Source organism: Halichoerus grypus, chromosome 6, assembly GCF_964656455.1.
Source record: "Halichoerus grypus chromosome 6, mHalGry1.hap1.1, whole genome shotgun sequence".
Taxonomy (NCBI): Eukaryota; Metazoa; Chordata; class Mammalia; order Carnivora; family Phocidae; genus Halichoerus; species Halichoerus grypus.
In genome coordinates this window covers 54,755,568-54,773,178 of record NC_135717.1, presented here as the reverse complement: position 1 = coordinate 54,773,178, position 17,611 = coordinate 54,755,568, and the positions used below count along the sequence as shown (strand labels likewise).

The following is a 17,611-nucleotide window of genomic DNA, read 5'->3' as shown; positions in this document are numbered from 1 at the left end:
ACCACCAGTGTTTGGAATCTGCTTGGCAACCTTTCAGGGGACTTTTTCCCCAAACTTCCCAGTTTAGCCAGTATCCAAAGCAATAGCTTTGATTAAGGGTCAAAAGTGTCAAAAGGCATTTCCAAATATTGGCTCAGTTTGAGGTTTGGAGAGAATTAAATTTCCTCGAAATCCTCAGTCAGCCATTTGAGATCTTATTTTACCTGCCTCTTTCTTCCCTCTTACGGTTCACTTGGCATTCACAACCCCCTCCCTTATTCATTTCTAAACCATCTCTCCCTTTTCTCCCACTGCTCTTCTTCTGTTGGGCGAGTTCAGTGTTGTGTGTGTTCAGTGATGTGCTGCAGCGGCCTCATCCTGGCTTGTGAGCCAACTGTCAAATTTCCTGGAATTTTTGCTGGCAGATTAAGTAGGTCAGTAGCCTGAAATTGACGCCCCTGGAATCAGCAAATGAAAATTTCAAAAATTGAAATCAGCTACAAATTGGTATTCCCCTTTTTTTTCTTTTCTTTTCTTTTTTTTTTTTTTTTTGAGAACTCATTGTTAAACACTACCAGAATGTTTTCCTGCCCTGCCCATACAGATGTGGTTCTCTCAGTTCTTCTCACCAGACCCTCATGATGAACCATCTTCTTGTCCAAGTCGTATATTCCCACATCTTTCTTCTTTTCTTCCAAGTCCTTAAATAAGGTATCTACGAATCCAGAGAAGTATGGTACCTAATATTCCTTTTAAACTGCGTTTTTAGAGATAAGCATCAGGTCATCATTGGAGATGAAAATCATCTTACGCTCATAATCAATGCAAGAAACGAAGGAGAAGGTGCCTACGAAGCTGAACTCTTTGTGATAATACCAGAAGCGGCAGATTATGTTGGGATTGAACGCAGCAACAAGGTAATGCCTTGCACATTATTCGAAGTAGGAAAAGAGCTAGTTATATATTGGGAGTCAAATCGATGTTAAGTAGAGCCATCTTAGCTGAGACTTTCTTCCCAAATAAAGGAGGACAAAAAGGCACTTTACTTTGGTCATCATAATAACAATGAGCCAGGAAGGGGGGTGATCTTAATCAGTATTCATATCTTTCTTGGCCATAGTGCAGAGATAAATTGGCCAAAGATTGAGAGCTGAAGCAAGGAAGAGAATACAACTGGCTGAAAGGAGAAGCTCCCTAATGCGATCTATCAGCTTGATTCCCCTGCTCACTCCCACCCTCGCTGGCTGTTTTCAGACCTTTGTTTTTAGTTCCTTTACATTTCAAGCAGGGTCCCAGGAGGTCTGGTTTTCATTACTGCTTACGGAGGAAGGTCCGACCAGTCCCAGCTGAGCACTGATAACAGCCAAGACAGGCACTGGAAAGGAAACACGTTCATTTTTCTTCCTTCGTGGCCCACCTTTTTGGGACCGGGACCAAGAAAAGCCAGGTCTTCGTCATTTGTGGGTCAGCCAATGCCACCATTTATTAAACTGACAACAATGTTTTTTATAATCTTTCCTTATCAGACCATGAATCTTCTCACTCAGGGCATCCTCAGGTTCTGCTGTGCTTTTAACCACTTGGTCTAAAAAACCATTATAAATACAGTGCAGGATAACGGAGAGAGTGCTTCGTCTTCAGAAATGTACAGAAATGTACAATCAAGAGTAGAGACCCAGCCTAACACTCTTTCACGGGAACCAGGCACAACGGGAGCTCCTTCAGGACATGCTGATGGGTTTAGTCCTTTAACTACGGTTTGTTAACTGTCTGCTGGTTTCCAAATACCACAGACTCCGAGGAGTTTGAGCATTCTAATGACTACATACTTCAATGAAGAATAATTCCTCTAAAGAGATGTTAGCAAGTTGTTGTGGTGTTGATACTTTATAGGCATTTAAAAACGTAAGGAATGCAAAATCCTCTACTCACACCTCTAGTCTTGTGGTTTATGTGTTGGTTAAATTATCTTCTTGGTAAAAAAAATAAACCCAGGTGAGTAATAATCGTGTATCTTTGGCAGTCATAAAATCATCACGAGTTTCTGTTGCAGAAATTTGTAGAAAAAGATCACCTATACACACTCACGCACAAATACTGTATAAACAAACAAAAAAGTTCAAGTATGTTATTTTTAAAAATATTCCAGGGCTCCGCTCCTATTTTCATTTGATTCCTTCATGTCCCTCCACCCCTGACTTCATTAAACAAAGCATCTATTCTAAAATGTTCTTTTAGCAAAACATCCAGTTTACTGTTCACTTTGTTGCGTGGAAAATATGGGAGAACGTTTATCGCTTCTATCTTTGGCTGTAAACATTACAACAGACATTATCCATAATCTCAAAGAAGTCCTTAACTATTTTTCTTCCATCAATTTCCCTTGGGCAGAGATTTAGCTCAGTCTTTGAATTTCACATGACTAAGCCACATTCTAATTTATTCTTTGTTTTTAAGCAGTTTGAGGTTTTGTGTACCTTTTTATTTAAACTCAGTTCAAGTTTTTTTTTTTTTTTTTTAGACATTTTTCTCCAGGGGGAAACATATTAGGATTATCTGATTGTAAGTTTTGTTATTCTTTTGTTAAAAACATTCATCTTTTCGAAAATGTAGATGTTGACCATCTCTTTCTCTGGAAACCTTCACTGAGCCAGACTTCATACTTCTCTTTGCTGACTTTTTCTAATAAGGGCCTATGCGCTTTATATTATGATTCTTATTGATATTAGTATTGCTGTAAAATAGATATAATATAAAATTTACCATTTTAGCCACTTTTTTTAAATGTGCAGTTCAGTGGCATTAAGTACCTTCTTGTGCCTTCTTGTGCAACACCTAGCACGGAACGTTTTCATCTTCCCAAATGGAGACCCTGTACTCACCCAACACTAAGTCCCTCTTCCCCCAGCCCCTGGTAAGCCCCGTTCGATTTTCCGTCTGTGAATTTGGCTACATGGGGGACCTCCCATGCTGCCTTTCTTGGCCTCACACCCACCTCACATTCAGCGTGTCCAGAACTAGGCTTGTCATCTTCCCAAACTCACGCTTCTCCCCCACTCCCATTTCTTGTCTCAGAGAATGGCACCGGTAACCACCTCGTTTTTACAGCCCACTCAGCCCCGGGCTCTCCAGTTCGTCTCTTCTCTCCACCCAACTGCCACTGTCACTGCCTTCATCTGGGCTGGCGTGATCTTTTACTGAGATGACCACAGTCTTCTAACTCATCTCGCTGCCTGCCTGCCTCCACACAGGGTACTCCTCTCCCTACCATGTAAATCTGACCCTGCTGCTTCTTGCTGAAGACCCTCACTAGGTCCCCATCCCTTTTAGGATAAAATCCAAATCACTCCAATAACTAACAAGGCCCTTAATTCTATCGCCCCTGTTTACTCCTTTAGCCTCATGACGGGGCTTTGATTCTTTCCTTTACCCCACACCCTAAATTCCAGCAGGACTGATTTTGTCTCCGGTTCCTGTAATACCCATGTGCTCTCTTGCCACAGAAATTGCAGCTGCTGTTCCTTCTCTTGGACGCACCAACTGCACTCCCTCCTCCCCCATATCCAGCTTACTCCTTTCTGTTTATCCTTCAGGCTTCAGCTCGGTCATGATTGAGGCTGCAAACATTTATTGAGCAATTGAGATGGGCTGGGCACTGCTCTGAGATCTTATATGGGTTTAATTTACTTAATCCCCATAACAGCCTTATAGAGAAACAGCAAGTCTGTCCATATCCCCCACTTGATAGACGAGGAGAAATTCAGTAACATGCCCAAAGTTACACAGCTAGTATAGAGCAGAACCGAGACTCACACCTCCACTGTTAGGTCTGATCCCGGGCTCTGAGCCACTGATCTGCACTGTCCCCCAGCAGCTTTGATGTCACTTCTTGGCGGGGGGCGGGGGCGCTGCTCTGGTCCTTAAATCTAGGTGCATAACTTCCCTATCACTATGACTCTCTCCTATTCTAAAACTCCAACTGCACTGATTATGTTTCCATTGCTTGTTACAATTGCTTGTGATTACTTATTAGAATTGTTAGGATCGGGCGCCTGGGTGGCTCAGTCGTTAAGCGTCTGCCTTTGGCTCAGGTCATGATCCCAGGGTCCTGTGATCGAGTCCCACATCGGGCTCCCTGTTCGGCGGGAAGCCTGCTTCTCCCTCTCCCACTCGCCCTGCTTGTGTTCCTGCTCTTGCTATCTCTCTGTCTGTCAAATAAATAAATAAAATCTTTAAAAAAAAAAAAAAAAGAATTGTTAGGATCATTGGAAATTGAGTGAGGACATGGATCTTTTTTTCAATGCCTGGTAAACAGCAGGTACACAGTAAATATTTTTAGTGAATGAATAATATCTTAAGAGCTATAAATGGATTAGAGCAGGCGTGTCCCTGGAACAGCTAAGGAAAAGAACCTAGAAATATGTAGAAAAACAATCATTGTTTCACTCAGAGAAAGGAAATAAAGGTTAAAAAAAGAAAAAGAGTGGGAGGGTCTGGGGTAAGAAAAGATCTTTGATTGATGTGAAAAAAAGCTATTTCCAGAAAACTGGAAAAAATGTACATATAACTTTTAACCTTTAGATAAGATAAAATATTTACTATAGAAACTAAGTCCTTGAATTATATTCAAAGGACTCATGGAAATTTTAAAAAGCTTTTGCTGAGTTCTTTTTTTCTGTTTTCAGGACTGAGTTAATAATTCAAACACAAAAGGTCTCTCTGTACAATTAGGGTTAGATACAGATCCTTAAGAATTTAAATACATGCTAATTCTACCTTTCAGAGGAGAGAATGTTACCAGCTTTTTGAAACTGTGTTTCTTAGCTGCTTAGAATACTAACATGTCATTCAGATTATTTGGACAGAGCATGTATTAAATTGCCTCCAGATATCAGTCATTCACTCCTTTCTCGTGAGTCTAAACAGACTTTTCAGTGGTCGTGCCTCCCTGGTTGATTACAGGAGGGAGGATTTTATAGTTACTTGGGTTTCTGTCTATCTCATTTCAGACTCCTCTTAGGAAGTAGTGTGAGCTACTTCGGCTCTGCATCTCCCCTTTACTACTTTGTGCCCAACACTGTTCTAGGCCCTGGGAATAGAACAGATACAAAACCCCCTGCTTCCCTGAAGTTAATTTTCTCAAAGCATATGATTTACTTACAAAATTCTTTACCTGGATGTGTTTGTTTAGCACTTCTTTGTTTTGGTGTTGGATCTTGGTCTTTCTGAATTAAGTGGGAAGAATGGAATGGAGGACAGTTTCTGAAACTTTTACATGAAAAGTCACATTACTTCCTTAGATGGGGAAATTTCAGTAGAGCTGACAGATGGACCAATGGTCCTCATATTCAGAACCCTCTTCCTTGGACCCCTCTGGGGACAAAAATTCCCAAAAGGTTGCTCCTTTGTGAAAGGAGCTTCCTACTGCAAGCTTATCTCTGGGAATGAGGGTGACAGGGCATATATTAGTGGCACTGAGTAAATTAGAGGGAAATAATGCCTCTTCAAACTTGAGTTTTTATACTTTCTAACAAGAATAGGATATGGGGGAGGAAGGGAGCAGGAAGCACTAGGTAAACATAAAAGTATTCTCTTCCCATCTTAGGTATTTAGAGGATGGAACTAAGATTGATTGTATAATCTCAAACTAGGACTATGGTGTGTAGGAGTTTGTGTTCAGAGCAAATCTCTTGCAAATGCTCCTCGAGTCATATGATATCCTCTACTAATACCTGTCATTTCATTTTTTGCAAGAATAACTTTGTTCAGTGATGTTTACTTATCTGTGATCTTCATGGCCCGAATTTAACATTAGCAATAGTGAAAATAATTTCTAAAATGTTCATTATTTTATGTAGTAAGCATTTTCCTCCTCAGGGAAACACACTAAGTATGTTTACCAATCCAATTTCTTCCTATAATTAAACTTTGATTTTTTTTTTTTCTCTCAAGTTTCTCTTCTGAGTTAATGGTCACACATGAATTCTTGGGCACAGTTGCCCGCACAGGTGTTTGAAATCAAGAGAAGCTTCCCGAGTTGCCTTTGGGACAGGATGTAACTTATTTGTCCCCTGAGCTCCAATGGTGGTGTTCTTTCCCATTGCAGGACCTGCGACCACTGAGCTGTGAGTACAAGATGGAAAATATAACCAGGATGGTGGTATGTGACCTTGGGAACCCTATGGTGGCAGGAACAAATGTAAGAGAAAACCAGAAGCCCTTACTAAGTTCTAATTGAATTTTAAAGAGAGCTAGTACAAAGCTCCCCAATTAGCACTCAGCAGGTTAGCACCTGGCAACTAAAACAAATTAGGCAGGAAATTACCAGGGTGGTGGATTAAACATTCTATCCTATACAGGGTAGGGAATCTGAGGTTAAAAACTCAAAAAGATGAATACTTTTATATGCTTTCTCTTTTGACTTTACTCTTACATGTCTTTTAGATGCTTTATGAAGATGTTTTTGCTGAAGATTTTCTCTTGGGATATTTTTTCTTTGAATGTCACTGCAATTTTTTCTTTGTATTCAGTAAATGACTTAAGAAATAACATAAAGGTTTTAGCAAGGAAGATTAAGCTTTTATTTTTGACATACCTCCCATATAATATCATTCGCAGTGTTTTTATATTAAAATGTTACCATAACCCAGCTTTTGAGTTAGCTTTACCAGGTCTATATTTTCCATGTATTTTAATTGAAGAATAATACAGAAAATTGTAGCAAGAAAAACAAAAGACAATAATGATCTGTAATGTGCTTTTGAAAGAATAAGGGCATGTTTTTCTTCTTCTTCTTTTTCTTTGTTTCCAGATTTAGGAACTTTTCATTCAGGATGACTTGTAGACAATAAGCTTATTTTATTCAATAGCCATTTAAGTACACATAGTAACTTCTTGTAATAAATATCTCAGTGGCAATACTTATGAAGTCATAAATCAGAAAAAATTCTGAAATCTGCAAATACTGCATACTTAAATGTTGCATAAACTAAACATACATATTCCTGTTTTAAATTAGGTATTTATGATTATCAATAAAGTGGCCTATTTGAAAAAATTTTCATAAAAATTTATAATTGCATAGGTTTGTATTAGAATAGCTTCCCAAAATATATTCCAAAGAGTACTGATCCCTTGAGATACGGCTTTAAAGGGGAGTTCTGTGGTCAATGCTGAGTATCATATCCTCCTCTGGGGCATTCACATGCACATTTGCATTTTAAAGGTGCTGAGAAGTCCTGCAGTAAATAAACCTTTTAGCCCAGGATCGCTCACACTTATTTGAGCATTTGAAACTATCAAGAAATACCTATTCCCAATTTATACTTTAGGGTATTGTGCTAGAATAGTATTTTTGCTTTTCTACACCCTAATAAACTCTATTCCATCGATCCCAGGTATTTATAAAGTGTGCCAAGCTATAGCCTAGTAAACTCACTTGTTGGGTCAAAAAAAGTAAATATTTAAATGAAAGATAAAATTCTATAACAGATTTTTATTAGCTAACATGTACTGATTGCCCTCTGTGTTATAAGCCCATCACTGGGTGCTCTGTCTTTTATGTTATCTCATTAAATTTTCAAAACCAACAATCCCATGAGTTGAGTATTTCTCCTATGTTATAGGTGAAGAAACTGAGAAATGTTAAATATTATGTTAAATAAATTTCCCAAAGTCACACAGGTATTGAATGACAAAACCAAGGTTTAAACCAGGACTGAACACAAAGTCCATGTTCTATCCGGTTGTCAAAATTGTGAAAAGTACTTGGATAAAAACTAATGAATAACAGATGAGAGGAGATTTTTAAAAGAAGCCATGAAAGATAGAATGGGATTTCTAAGCTGAGAAGTTAGAACATTTTTCATTAGAATCCTTTTATCTAGAAACTAGTAAGTCCTTTTGCTAGTGTCCAAGAAAAACCCAACCACCTAGTTTGGTGTAGAGAAGAGGTCTACCCAAAGCCAAAGAGGAAGAAATTGACATGGTAGCGGCAGGATTTGCAACTAGAGGTGACCAGGCGCTCATTCCTTTGTCAGTATTAAAAGTGTTAAATCTAAACTAGAGATCATCTAAGATCATTAATAACTAAGAATAATCTTGGAACAAAAATTGGCCACTGGGGACATTCCAAGTGGAGGGTAAAAATGGCAGTGTGGTCTTAACCACATATGTGTTTATGTGACAGGATGTCAGTCCATTTTACCCGCAAATAATTTTTGGAAGTCAAGGAAGTAAATTGTTTGTATTCATTTATCTGTGAGGTCTGTAGTGGAAGAAACCTAATAGCTTTCTTATCTCGCCCTTTAATGCCCTTAAATACATCAAATTTTATTGCATTCTGTTTTGTTATAAAACATTTTGATTTATTTACTTCTTCATTTTGTACTTTAAAAAAAATAGTCTCAGTGGATTGTAGTAAAATTCCAAATGTAAAAGCAGTCCTAAATATTAAAAAGCATCATAAATCACCAGGACCATTTATTTTAGTCCCAATATTTAAAAAAAATAATTTTCAAGAGACTTTTTATTTTAATTTAATAAAACATTCAAGTTAGTATTCAGAAGTATTACTTCTGATTTATAAGTAGTAATGTCATTTTCATATAACATCTATATGTGCCAAAAAGGATTCATAAAAACTTGCAAAATCTCTCAGTCAGGAAAACAAAAAAGTAGTGGTCCCACAGAGGTTCTTTAGAATCAATGCCCAGAGATCTGGTGTTCGGTTCTAGTTGAAAACACACGGGTCTCTTACCGATACAAAATTGTCACATCATTGTTGTGTCTTTGTCCCAGGATCAATTGTTCTATAATGAAGACCAACATTAGCCAGGCTTCTTCCCAATACAGTAAGATCCCCATCACTGGAACTGTGCAAACAACAGCACACTCCTTCACATCATTCTTTCAACCATTTTTATTGTACCCCTTCTATATGCCTGATACTAAGCTAGAGTCTCACAACATCAAGATGAAAATATACAATCCCCATTCAATAAGAAACTTGAAATTAGCAATATCAGAGGTTGAGTGATAGGAGAGTAGCAAAGAAGGAGATAGGGAATAAAGAGAAAATTTCTGCCTGACCTGGCCTGTGGGACCATACAGTATATTGCAGGAGGATCTTTTTCCTGAGCTTTGAAGCGTGAGTAGAACCTCTTCAAGTAGAAAAAGCAGGAAAAGTTTTAAGAGGTTTCCAAAGAAGAGAAGAGTTTATGTGCAAAGTCCCAGAGGTCTGACCGAAAATCGCACATTTGTTATTATAAAGGAATTCATCATGGCTGCAGCGTAAGGATGCATTGGCTTAATAATTAGACACACCTGGGTTTGAATCCCAGCTTTGCCATTTATCAGTTGTGATACCTCGGACGAATCACATTGAAATTCGAAAAGCCCCATGTTTAGGAATATTTGGAGCAGTGCAATTATATGATGTATATAAAGCCACTAGGGCAGTTCCTGGCTGGTAGCACAATCAGTAAGGGCTAGTTAAATAATGATGATGACTTATGATAAAAATAAAGATTTACTAGTTCATATTATTACTGGTTCATATTAACACAAGTTTTTAATCACTGATTTGATTCTCATAGCGTAGTAGCCAGGAAGAGTACAGGTCCCGGAGTCAGTTTGCAGGAATTTCAATTCCAACTCTACAATTCACTTCCTGTGCACCTGGAGGAGGGAACTTCATTTCCCTAACCCTCAGATTACTGGTCGATTGTAAAATGTCAGCAATCACAGTACCTACCTGTGGGGTGGTTGTCATGATTATGTGAGACAAGGCATGTAAGGTTTACCAAAATACATGGGAGAGTAAATCATATAATTACTTAGCTCTTATTTTTACTTCCTTATTTATATTATCGTTGGATTTATTTTCCCCAACATTTTAAAAATCTGTTCTCAAATTAAAAAAATAATAAGAACGGCTTCAAAACTTGAGAAAATAAAGAAAGGTGGAAAAAACAATCCGTACACTCATAACCTTAATATAACCATAGCATGTTATTCTGATATATTTTCTTACCATACACCCTCACTCCTGTACAGTAATTTTTCCATCGATAAACTTTTAAAACAATAGGTGAAACATGTTGCACTGTTTCTTTATGGGTCATCATTACATTAGAAGTATTTTCCACATCTTTGCATAGACTTCACAGCCATAATTTCAATGACTACCTAAATGTGCATCAAACACAAGCATTACTGTTATCCAAATCAATCATCTCTCATATATTTAGGTTGCTTTTAATTTAGCACATAGGAAGGTGGCCGGAGAAGAGTTCATACGGGGCTAAATGAAGGGAAGGAACCACAATGTACAGGGACTTGAATTGTCTGGGCCCTGTCATCTTAGTTACATGACTTCCTCTCAGCAACCCAGGGTGGAAGCAAAGAAAAGGACAGCAATCTAGGATGGGGATTTGCAGGGATGACTTAAAAAAGATTTTTACGCTGTGTAGAAAGTCCCTCCCTGTCATAAACTTAGTGTCTTGTGATTTTTTTCTTCTAGTATTCTCTGGGCCTCCGATTTGCAGTTCCACGTCTTGAGAAAACAAACATGAGCATTAACTTCGATCTCCAAATCAGAAGGTTAGATTTTTAAGTGCCTAAAATTATGGTCAGCATTCAATATAGAGAGTGAAATGAATGGCCACTCTTCAAGCTCCTTAACCTTAAAAGTTCTCCTGAAATTAGAACCCAGACTTTCACAGATCATTTTTCCTTTGTTTCTGTTATTTCAGTTTTGTAATTTTTAAATTAATTAATTAATTTATTTATTTATTTATTATTATTATTATTATTTTAGAAAAGAGATCTATTCTATAGGCCAAGTTATTTTACTAAAAATTTTGTCCTGGGTACCCTCCCACTCGCATTTACCTCCATTTTTCCTCATTCTGATTCACTTCCCTTCTCCCACCCTCACCAACACCCCTACTACGTACCCACCATGCTCTCAGCCAGGGGTTGGCTAACCCCTGAGAATAAAATTTTTGCAAAAAAGCATAGATTATGCATTTGCAATCTTGAAATCTAACTCTTCAAGAACCAATGAGTCTCTGATAGTTTCATTGTGAGCACCACGGCAGGAAGCAGGTGTGATCATATATTCATTCAGAGCCTTCATTCAGGGCCTTCTCTGGTAACTACAAGCCAAAGCAGGTAAGTAGCTGCCCTTTTTTCCTAAGACTGACCCTTTACAGATGTTCAAGTGTAACTATTTTTTCACTGTCTATTCCATTTGCTCCTTATGGCTGAAAATAATGAGTGGGAAGTCTTGTAGGGAGCAGTGTGCATGAAAGCCCAACTGTGCACTTCAACCCATTAGCCAGTAATGGGATCAATTTAATGGCTCCAGGCCAGTATTAAAAGAAAAGGAGATTGAATAGAATGTAATATACCAGAGTCCTGTTCATGAAACAATCCATTAGATAAATATAAATGTGTAGAGTAAGATACCCTGTGAAATGTATATATTTCTTTTGTGGTCTGCAATTTTAAATGTCTGAACAACATTGATATAAACAGCATTTGTTCAGTGTGGTGGACCCTTATTCTAACTATAACACAACTCTGAAGTCCGTCTCTACAGTTTGGTTCTCAAATACTAGTGTGTAGTGTGACTCAATCTCTAAACTTACCTTCTGTCCTGTAAGAAGTGATTGGAGAGTGTTGACTTTGTGCAATGGATTACTTTTTAATAGCTGCTTTGATTAAAGGTTTAGAGTTTTTTAAAAGTATATAAACTCTATAAGAATATAGCAGATTTTTAAAATCTACAACCTAGGGGAACCTGGATGGCGCAGTTGGTCAGGCAACTGACTCTTGGTTTTGGCTCAGGTCATGATTTCAGGGTCCTGAGATCAAGCCCCACGTTGGGCTCCACGCTCAGCATGGAATCTGCTTGGATTCTCTCCCTCTTCCTCAGCCCCTCCCATTCATGTTCTCTCTCTTCTCTCTCTCTCAAAGAAATAAATCTTTTTAAAATTTTTTTAAAAATCTACAACCAATATCACAAACCACATCCCCTAAATTTTATGATAGATTTCTAAGAAGGAAGGTTTTCTAACTTACCTTAGGTCCTTTTCTGACCTTAATTAGGTCTTTTTTAAAATTTAACTTACTATTTTCTGCTAGAGATTTTTAAAAAATTTTACCCATCTTAGTGATGAGATGCAGACAGAATGAATTCTGTAATATCATTTTACCAAAAGCTTATTAAATCACTTCTTTGTATCGATATAAATGTATATCTTCCAAAAGTTTCAGGTAGTCCTAAATATTTTCATTTGGGAAATATCTGTTAGTTTTCAGAAAAAAAGAAAAAAAGTAAAGGCACTCCATAGTGAGGACCACCATCACTCCAGACGGTAGCCTGAAGTTTCTTTTTCTCACCATTACTGTCTGTGACATTGGTCCTGCAATGACATGAAGATACATCTCTCATGAAATATAAACCCTTTATTTAGAAAGAAAATCTGGTACAAAGATGTAAAGCAAATTCCTTGACACATCCTTCTTACTTTTGATTACAGTTACAGGTAACAGAATGAATGCAACTAGTAATTCACTCAAGGAGCAAAGGACACCAAATGATGTTCTAAATGCCTTCCCCAAATCCATCCTGGAGATCATCATTCAAATAGTGAATTCAGCAATGAAGTGCTAAATTTGATGGAAAATAGAAATGGCCACATTTTAACATCCCCCTTCATCTAAAAGAATGGACAGTGATTATATTCTATGCTTACATGCTATAGAAACTCATGACTATTTTAACATTATCTTGAAAAATATATATAAAAATGCAGAAATGAAGAACCAGAGAGGCTACAGGGACATACATAAACCATCAAATTCCCAAAACAGACATTTCAGAGATGAAAATGTTTGAGAATACTTAACACTGAGGTGAGCATTTATCTACATGCTTTCCAAGGACATAAATAAGTATTTAATGGACAGTTTGCATTCAATTTAAATGTGTTAAAACCAAAAATAAATTAAACCAAATGCTCTGAAGTCTAAATTCTTAAGCTTTTGACCACATTGATCACTGTTACCCACATTTAATGTCCTTTTCCACAAACAGAACCCAAAAGAGAAACGGGGCTTTATTTATTAATAAACTTAAAATAGTTCATGTTACCAAATGTTTGCATTAAATGGTCTCTTCACGCCGTGGCTCTGTGTGACATGTAAACGTTCTCCTCCCTGAGTACAGTGGGTCTCAGATCGCAATTCCCACATATAAATAGGTCTTCATGATGTCATTGACAATGCTTCCTCGGCCGTGGTGAAATGAACATCGTATTGTATTTGCTGACGTTCCAAAGACCACAGAAAGCACAGAGGGAATGTTAGAAAACAGAAAATAGAAAACAGTAAGGAAAAAGAAAATAGCATCAGAGCAATAAATAAAAAACATGTTTATCCTTGGTGCATGACATAGGGTGTAGTCATGGAGAGGAAATCCATCATTCCTGCATAGAACTAGCACCAACAGTATAAATAGCTCAGTGTCCAGGTGGTGGGTGATGGATTGCTTGTTTGAACATAGCAGTGGTATTAGCGAGGGAGGTTTCCTTCCAGGAAAGAGGTCAAGGAAGCATCTAAGTTATATATCAAGCCCAGTGCCTTTCTTACCAGGACATATTGTTGATACCACTGGTTGATTACAGCACCAAGTGTCATGACAAGGCTGTGTGACAGAGGACAATTTTGAGTAGCCGGCCAGATCTAGTCTCCACATCTGCCGTTGCTCTCATTACTTTGCAAAATAGCCTCTGTCAGCTTCCAATGAGACTTCTGTCCGAAGATGATTTCAGTGCCTGACACCTATTTACATTTTCAGGGTGTTGTGAGTAAAGACAATTGTGTCATTTCAACCACGTGGAAACAAAATGCAATGACATTATGGGACAGCTTAAGTGAAACTTTTTTTTCTTAATTTGTATATCCACTGCTGCAAAGCAGTGAGAACTAGAAAATTGAACCAAGTCTGGGTAATGTGTGGAACAATGAGACTTAAATTTCTAAACTAAAGAGTTTCCCGTCATGCATTTGGAACTACACAATGTGTGACAAGTAGAATTACTTAATGACTTCTTGCTGGTTAGCAATTCAGTAATTAAAATATAAAACAAAACAAAACAAAAAAAACTCTTCAGTTGACTGATTTTCCGCAGATGTGATAATAATAAAGTGGCCTGGAAACTGGGGTTCAAACTTTGATGAACAAGTCCCCCTAGACTCATCACAAGGTTAGCCGTGATGCCCCATGACAGGAAATGAGCCTGACATTGGCCTGTTTATATCTTTTATGTGTGTTTGTGGTTGAAGTGGCCTTATCAGTATAAACAATCAGACAAGGCTTTTCAAAAAGCATTGTGGGAACGATTCTGTCTCCTCCTCCTTTGAAAGCCGGCTCTTATCATCTCTCCAGCTCCCACATTTGGAAAGCTTCAAAAGCCAGTCAGAACATACCCCATTACCACCACTGCAGTGTGAAAGCTTATCATTGAATCTGCATGAAAGTCGATGATGAAAAGAGGAGGCTTTCTCTTCTTAATGAGACCTGGATATAAACATGACCTGTCCGTGGTGGTGTGGCCACATCTGTTTGCTGAAAGCTGCATTATCTTTGGGATATGAGGGTGACTCTAGGGAAAGCACAATGGGGTTATAAAAGCAAATGGCGTCTGCATTCAAAGCTCAGCTACTGGTCCGGCCTCTTGTGAGAACATGTTTCATTTTCCTGACAGGACTGAATGCTTAACATGCATTTTTTAAAAATTAAATTTCATATGTAGGCACAGCTGGGTGGCACATTCAGTTAAGCGTCCGACTCTTGGTTTCGGCTCAGGCTCGTGAGATTGAGCCCCGCCTCGGGCTCTGCACTCAGCATGGAATCTGCTTTGAGTTTCTCTCTCCCTCTCCCTCTGCTCCTCAATCCCCCCACGCTCTCTCTCTCTAAAATAAATAAATAAATCTTTTTAAAAAAAAATTAAGTTTCATAGTAATTATATTTGCTTGAGAGAAAAAAAACAGCAGACTTAAAAATAATTTTGCCACTGTTCAAAGAAACATTATTAAACACGCACTTTCTATCCTGAGATTCTTGATGCACTTGACAACATCTATGTCATCTCCTAATTGCCTTAACATGAGCTGCCCAAATTCCTAGGGTCTTGCTTCTTCCCGCCATTGGCTATGATTTCAATTCACTCTCGCCCCCACCCTAGTCAGCCAGTGAGCATGCAGTGAATGTACACTTATTTTAATATTACTGCAGAAATAAACCGTAAGGAAGATAAATTTGCTGCCAAAACAATGTATGGTGTGATGCATTCCAGAGCCAAACACAAACGCTTTTTCCATTATGTGCTGCTCTTAGATTATCCATGCTAGTTCTCTTCTTTATTAACATGGAGAATCAGAAGTTGACTGTGCCTTCCTTTCCCATTTAATGGGCAATGAACTTGATGCACGGAGAAGTAAGGAATGCGTCCAAGGTAGAAGCTGGAAAATGAACTCAGCTTGCTGCCTTCTTGGTTTAGCCATTGAAACAAAAAAGGGTTAGCTTTTCTAGATGTCTGTTGTGTTTTCAGATAAGGTGTCTTTTCATGGAAAGTTATTACATTCCTTTTACTCATAAAGAATCTTAGCATTTCCATTTTCAAATGGTTATGATTTTGTAGAATGGATATGCCATTGTTTCCTGAATGATTGTATTAGTAATGTTTGTTGTTCTTTTGATCTACAGAATGTTATGATTGTATATTGTAACATGTCTGAAAAAATATATTTAAATCATATTGTCCTTGTGTTTTAGTTCCAACAAGGACAACCCAGACAGCAATTTTGTGAGCCTGCAAATCAACATCACTGCTGTAGCTCAAGTAGAAATAAGAGGGTAAGTAATAATCAAGTCATTGTAGTAGTTATACTGTAATAATAGCTTTAATTATGAAAAAACACTAGTAAAAATTATACGGAATTTTCCTAATGCATTAGCAATCACAATTCATTTTGGTTATAAATTTTCATTCTTTTCTACCCATCATTAGACTTCCATTGAAAACTAGAGTAAACACTATATGGTAATTAACTCAAAGGTTATCAAAACAAGAGATCACTTTATTCCCCAAACTGACAGGTCAGTAATCAGACTATAAAAACTAGTGATAAGAAGTCAGATAAAATCAACAAACCTGTGATTGCCCAAAACTCTCACTTCTCCAGTAATTATTTTGGCATAATGAAAACTCAGCCTTATCATACTACATCTTGAGTTGAACAAATGGCTAACTCTTAGATGTGAGGGTTTCTGGGATTTACATTTTTTAAATTTTTTATTGTTATGTTAATCACCATACATTACATCACTAGTTTTTGATGTAGTGTTCCATGATTCATTGTTTGTGCATAACACCCAGTGCTCTTGGGCGCCTGGGTGGCTCAGTTGGTTAAGCGACTGCCTTCAGCTCAGGTCATGATCCTGGAGTCCCGGGATCGAGTCCCGCATCGGGCTCCCTGCTCAGCAGGGAGTCTGCTTCTCCCTCTGACCCTCCCCCCTCTCATGCTCTCTCTATCTCATTCTCTCTCTCAAATAAATAAATAAAATCTTTTTAAAAAAAAAATCCAGTGCTCCATGCAGAACGTGCCCTCTTTAATACCCATCACCAGGCTAACCCATCCTCCCACCTCCCTTCCCTCTAGAACCCTCAGTTTGTTTTTCAGAGTCCACCTTCTCTCATGGTTCATCTCCCCCTCCGATTCCCCCCCTTCATTCTTCCCCTCCTGCTATCTTCTTCTTTTTTTTTATTCTTAACATATATTGCATTATTTGTTTCAGAGGTACAGCTCTGTGATTCAACAGTCTTGCACAATTCACAGCACTCACCATAGCACATACCCTCCCCAATGTCTATCACCCAGCCACCCCATCCCTCCCACCCCCCACCACTCCAGCAACCCTCAGTTTGTTTCCTGAGATTAAGAATTCCTCATATCAGTGAGGTCATGTGATACATGTCTTTCTCTGATTGACTTATTTTGCTCAGCATAATACCCTCTAGTTCTATCCACGTCATTGCAAATGGAAAGATTTCATTCCTTTAGATGGCTGCATAATATTCCATTGTATATATATACCACCTCTTCTTTATCCATTCATCTGTCGATGGACATCTTGGCTCTTTCCACAGTTTGGCTATTGTGGACATTGCTGCTATAAACATCGGGGTGCACATACCCCTTCAGATCCCTACGTTTGTATCTTTGGGGTAAATACCCAGTAGTGCAATTGCTAGATCGTATGGTAGCTCTATTTTCAACTTTTTGAGGAACCTCCATACTGTTTTCCAGAGTGGCTGCACAAGCTTGCATTCCCACCAACAGTGTAGGAGGATTCCCCTTTCTCCCCATCCCCACGAACATCTGTCATTTCCTGACTTGTTAATTCTAGCCATTCTGACTGGTGTGAGGTGGTATCTCATTGAGGTTTTGATTTGGATTTCCCTGATGCCGAGTGATGTTGAGCACTTTTTCATGTGTCTGTTGGCCATTTGGATGTCTTCTTTGGAAAAATGTCTGTTCATGTCTTCTGCCCATTTCT

General features: G+C 38.2%; 1 protein-coding gene across 1 annotated transcript in view; it reads left to right on the top strand.

The window, feature by feature from the left end:
• Window positions 1-17,611, top strand: part of ITGA8 (integrin subunit alpha 8) — a 179,612-nt gene that overhangs the window by 108,176 nt on the left and 53,825 nt on the right. The window contains exons 20-23 of the mRNA XM_036097039.2: window positions 749-896; window positions 6,086-6,178; window positions 10,502-10,581; window positions 15,827-15,907. Of these exons, the coding sequence (XP_035952932.1) occupies window positions 749-896; window positions 6,086-6,178; window positions 10,502-10,581; window positions 15,827-15,907 (402 nt within the window). The remainder of the gene's footprint in view (window positions 1-748; window positions 897-6,085; window positions 6,179-10,501; window positions 10,582-15,826; window positions 15,908-17,611) is intronic.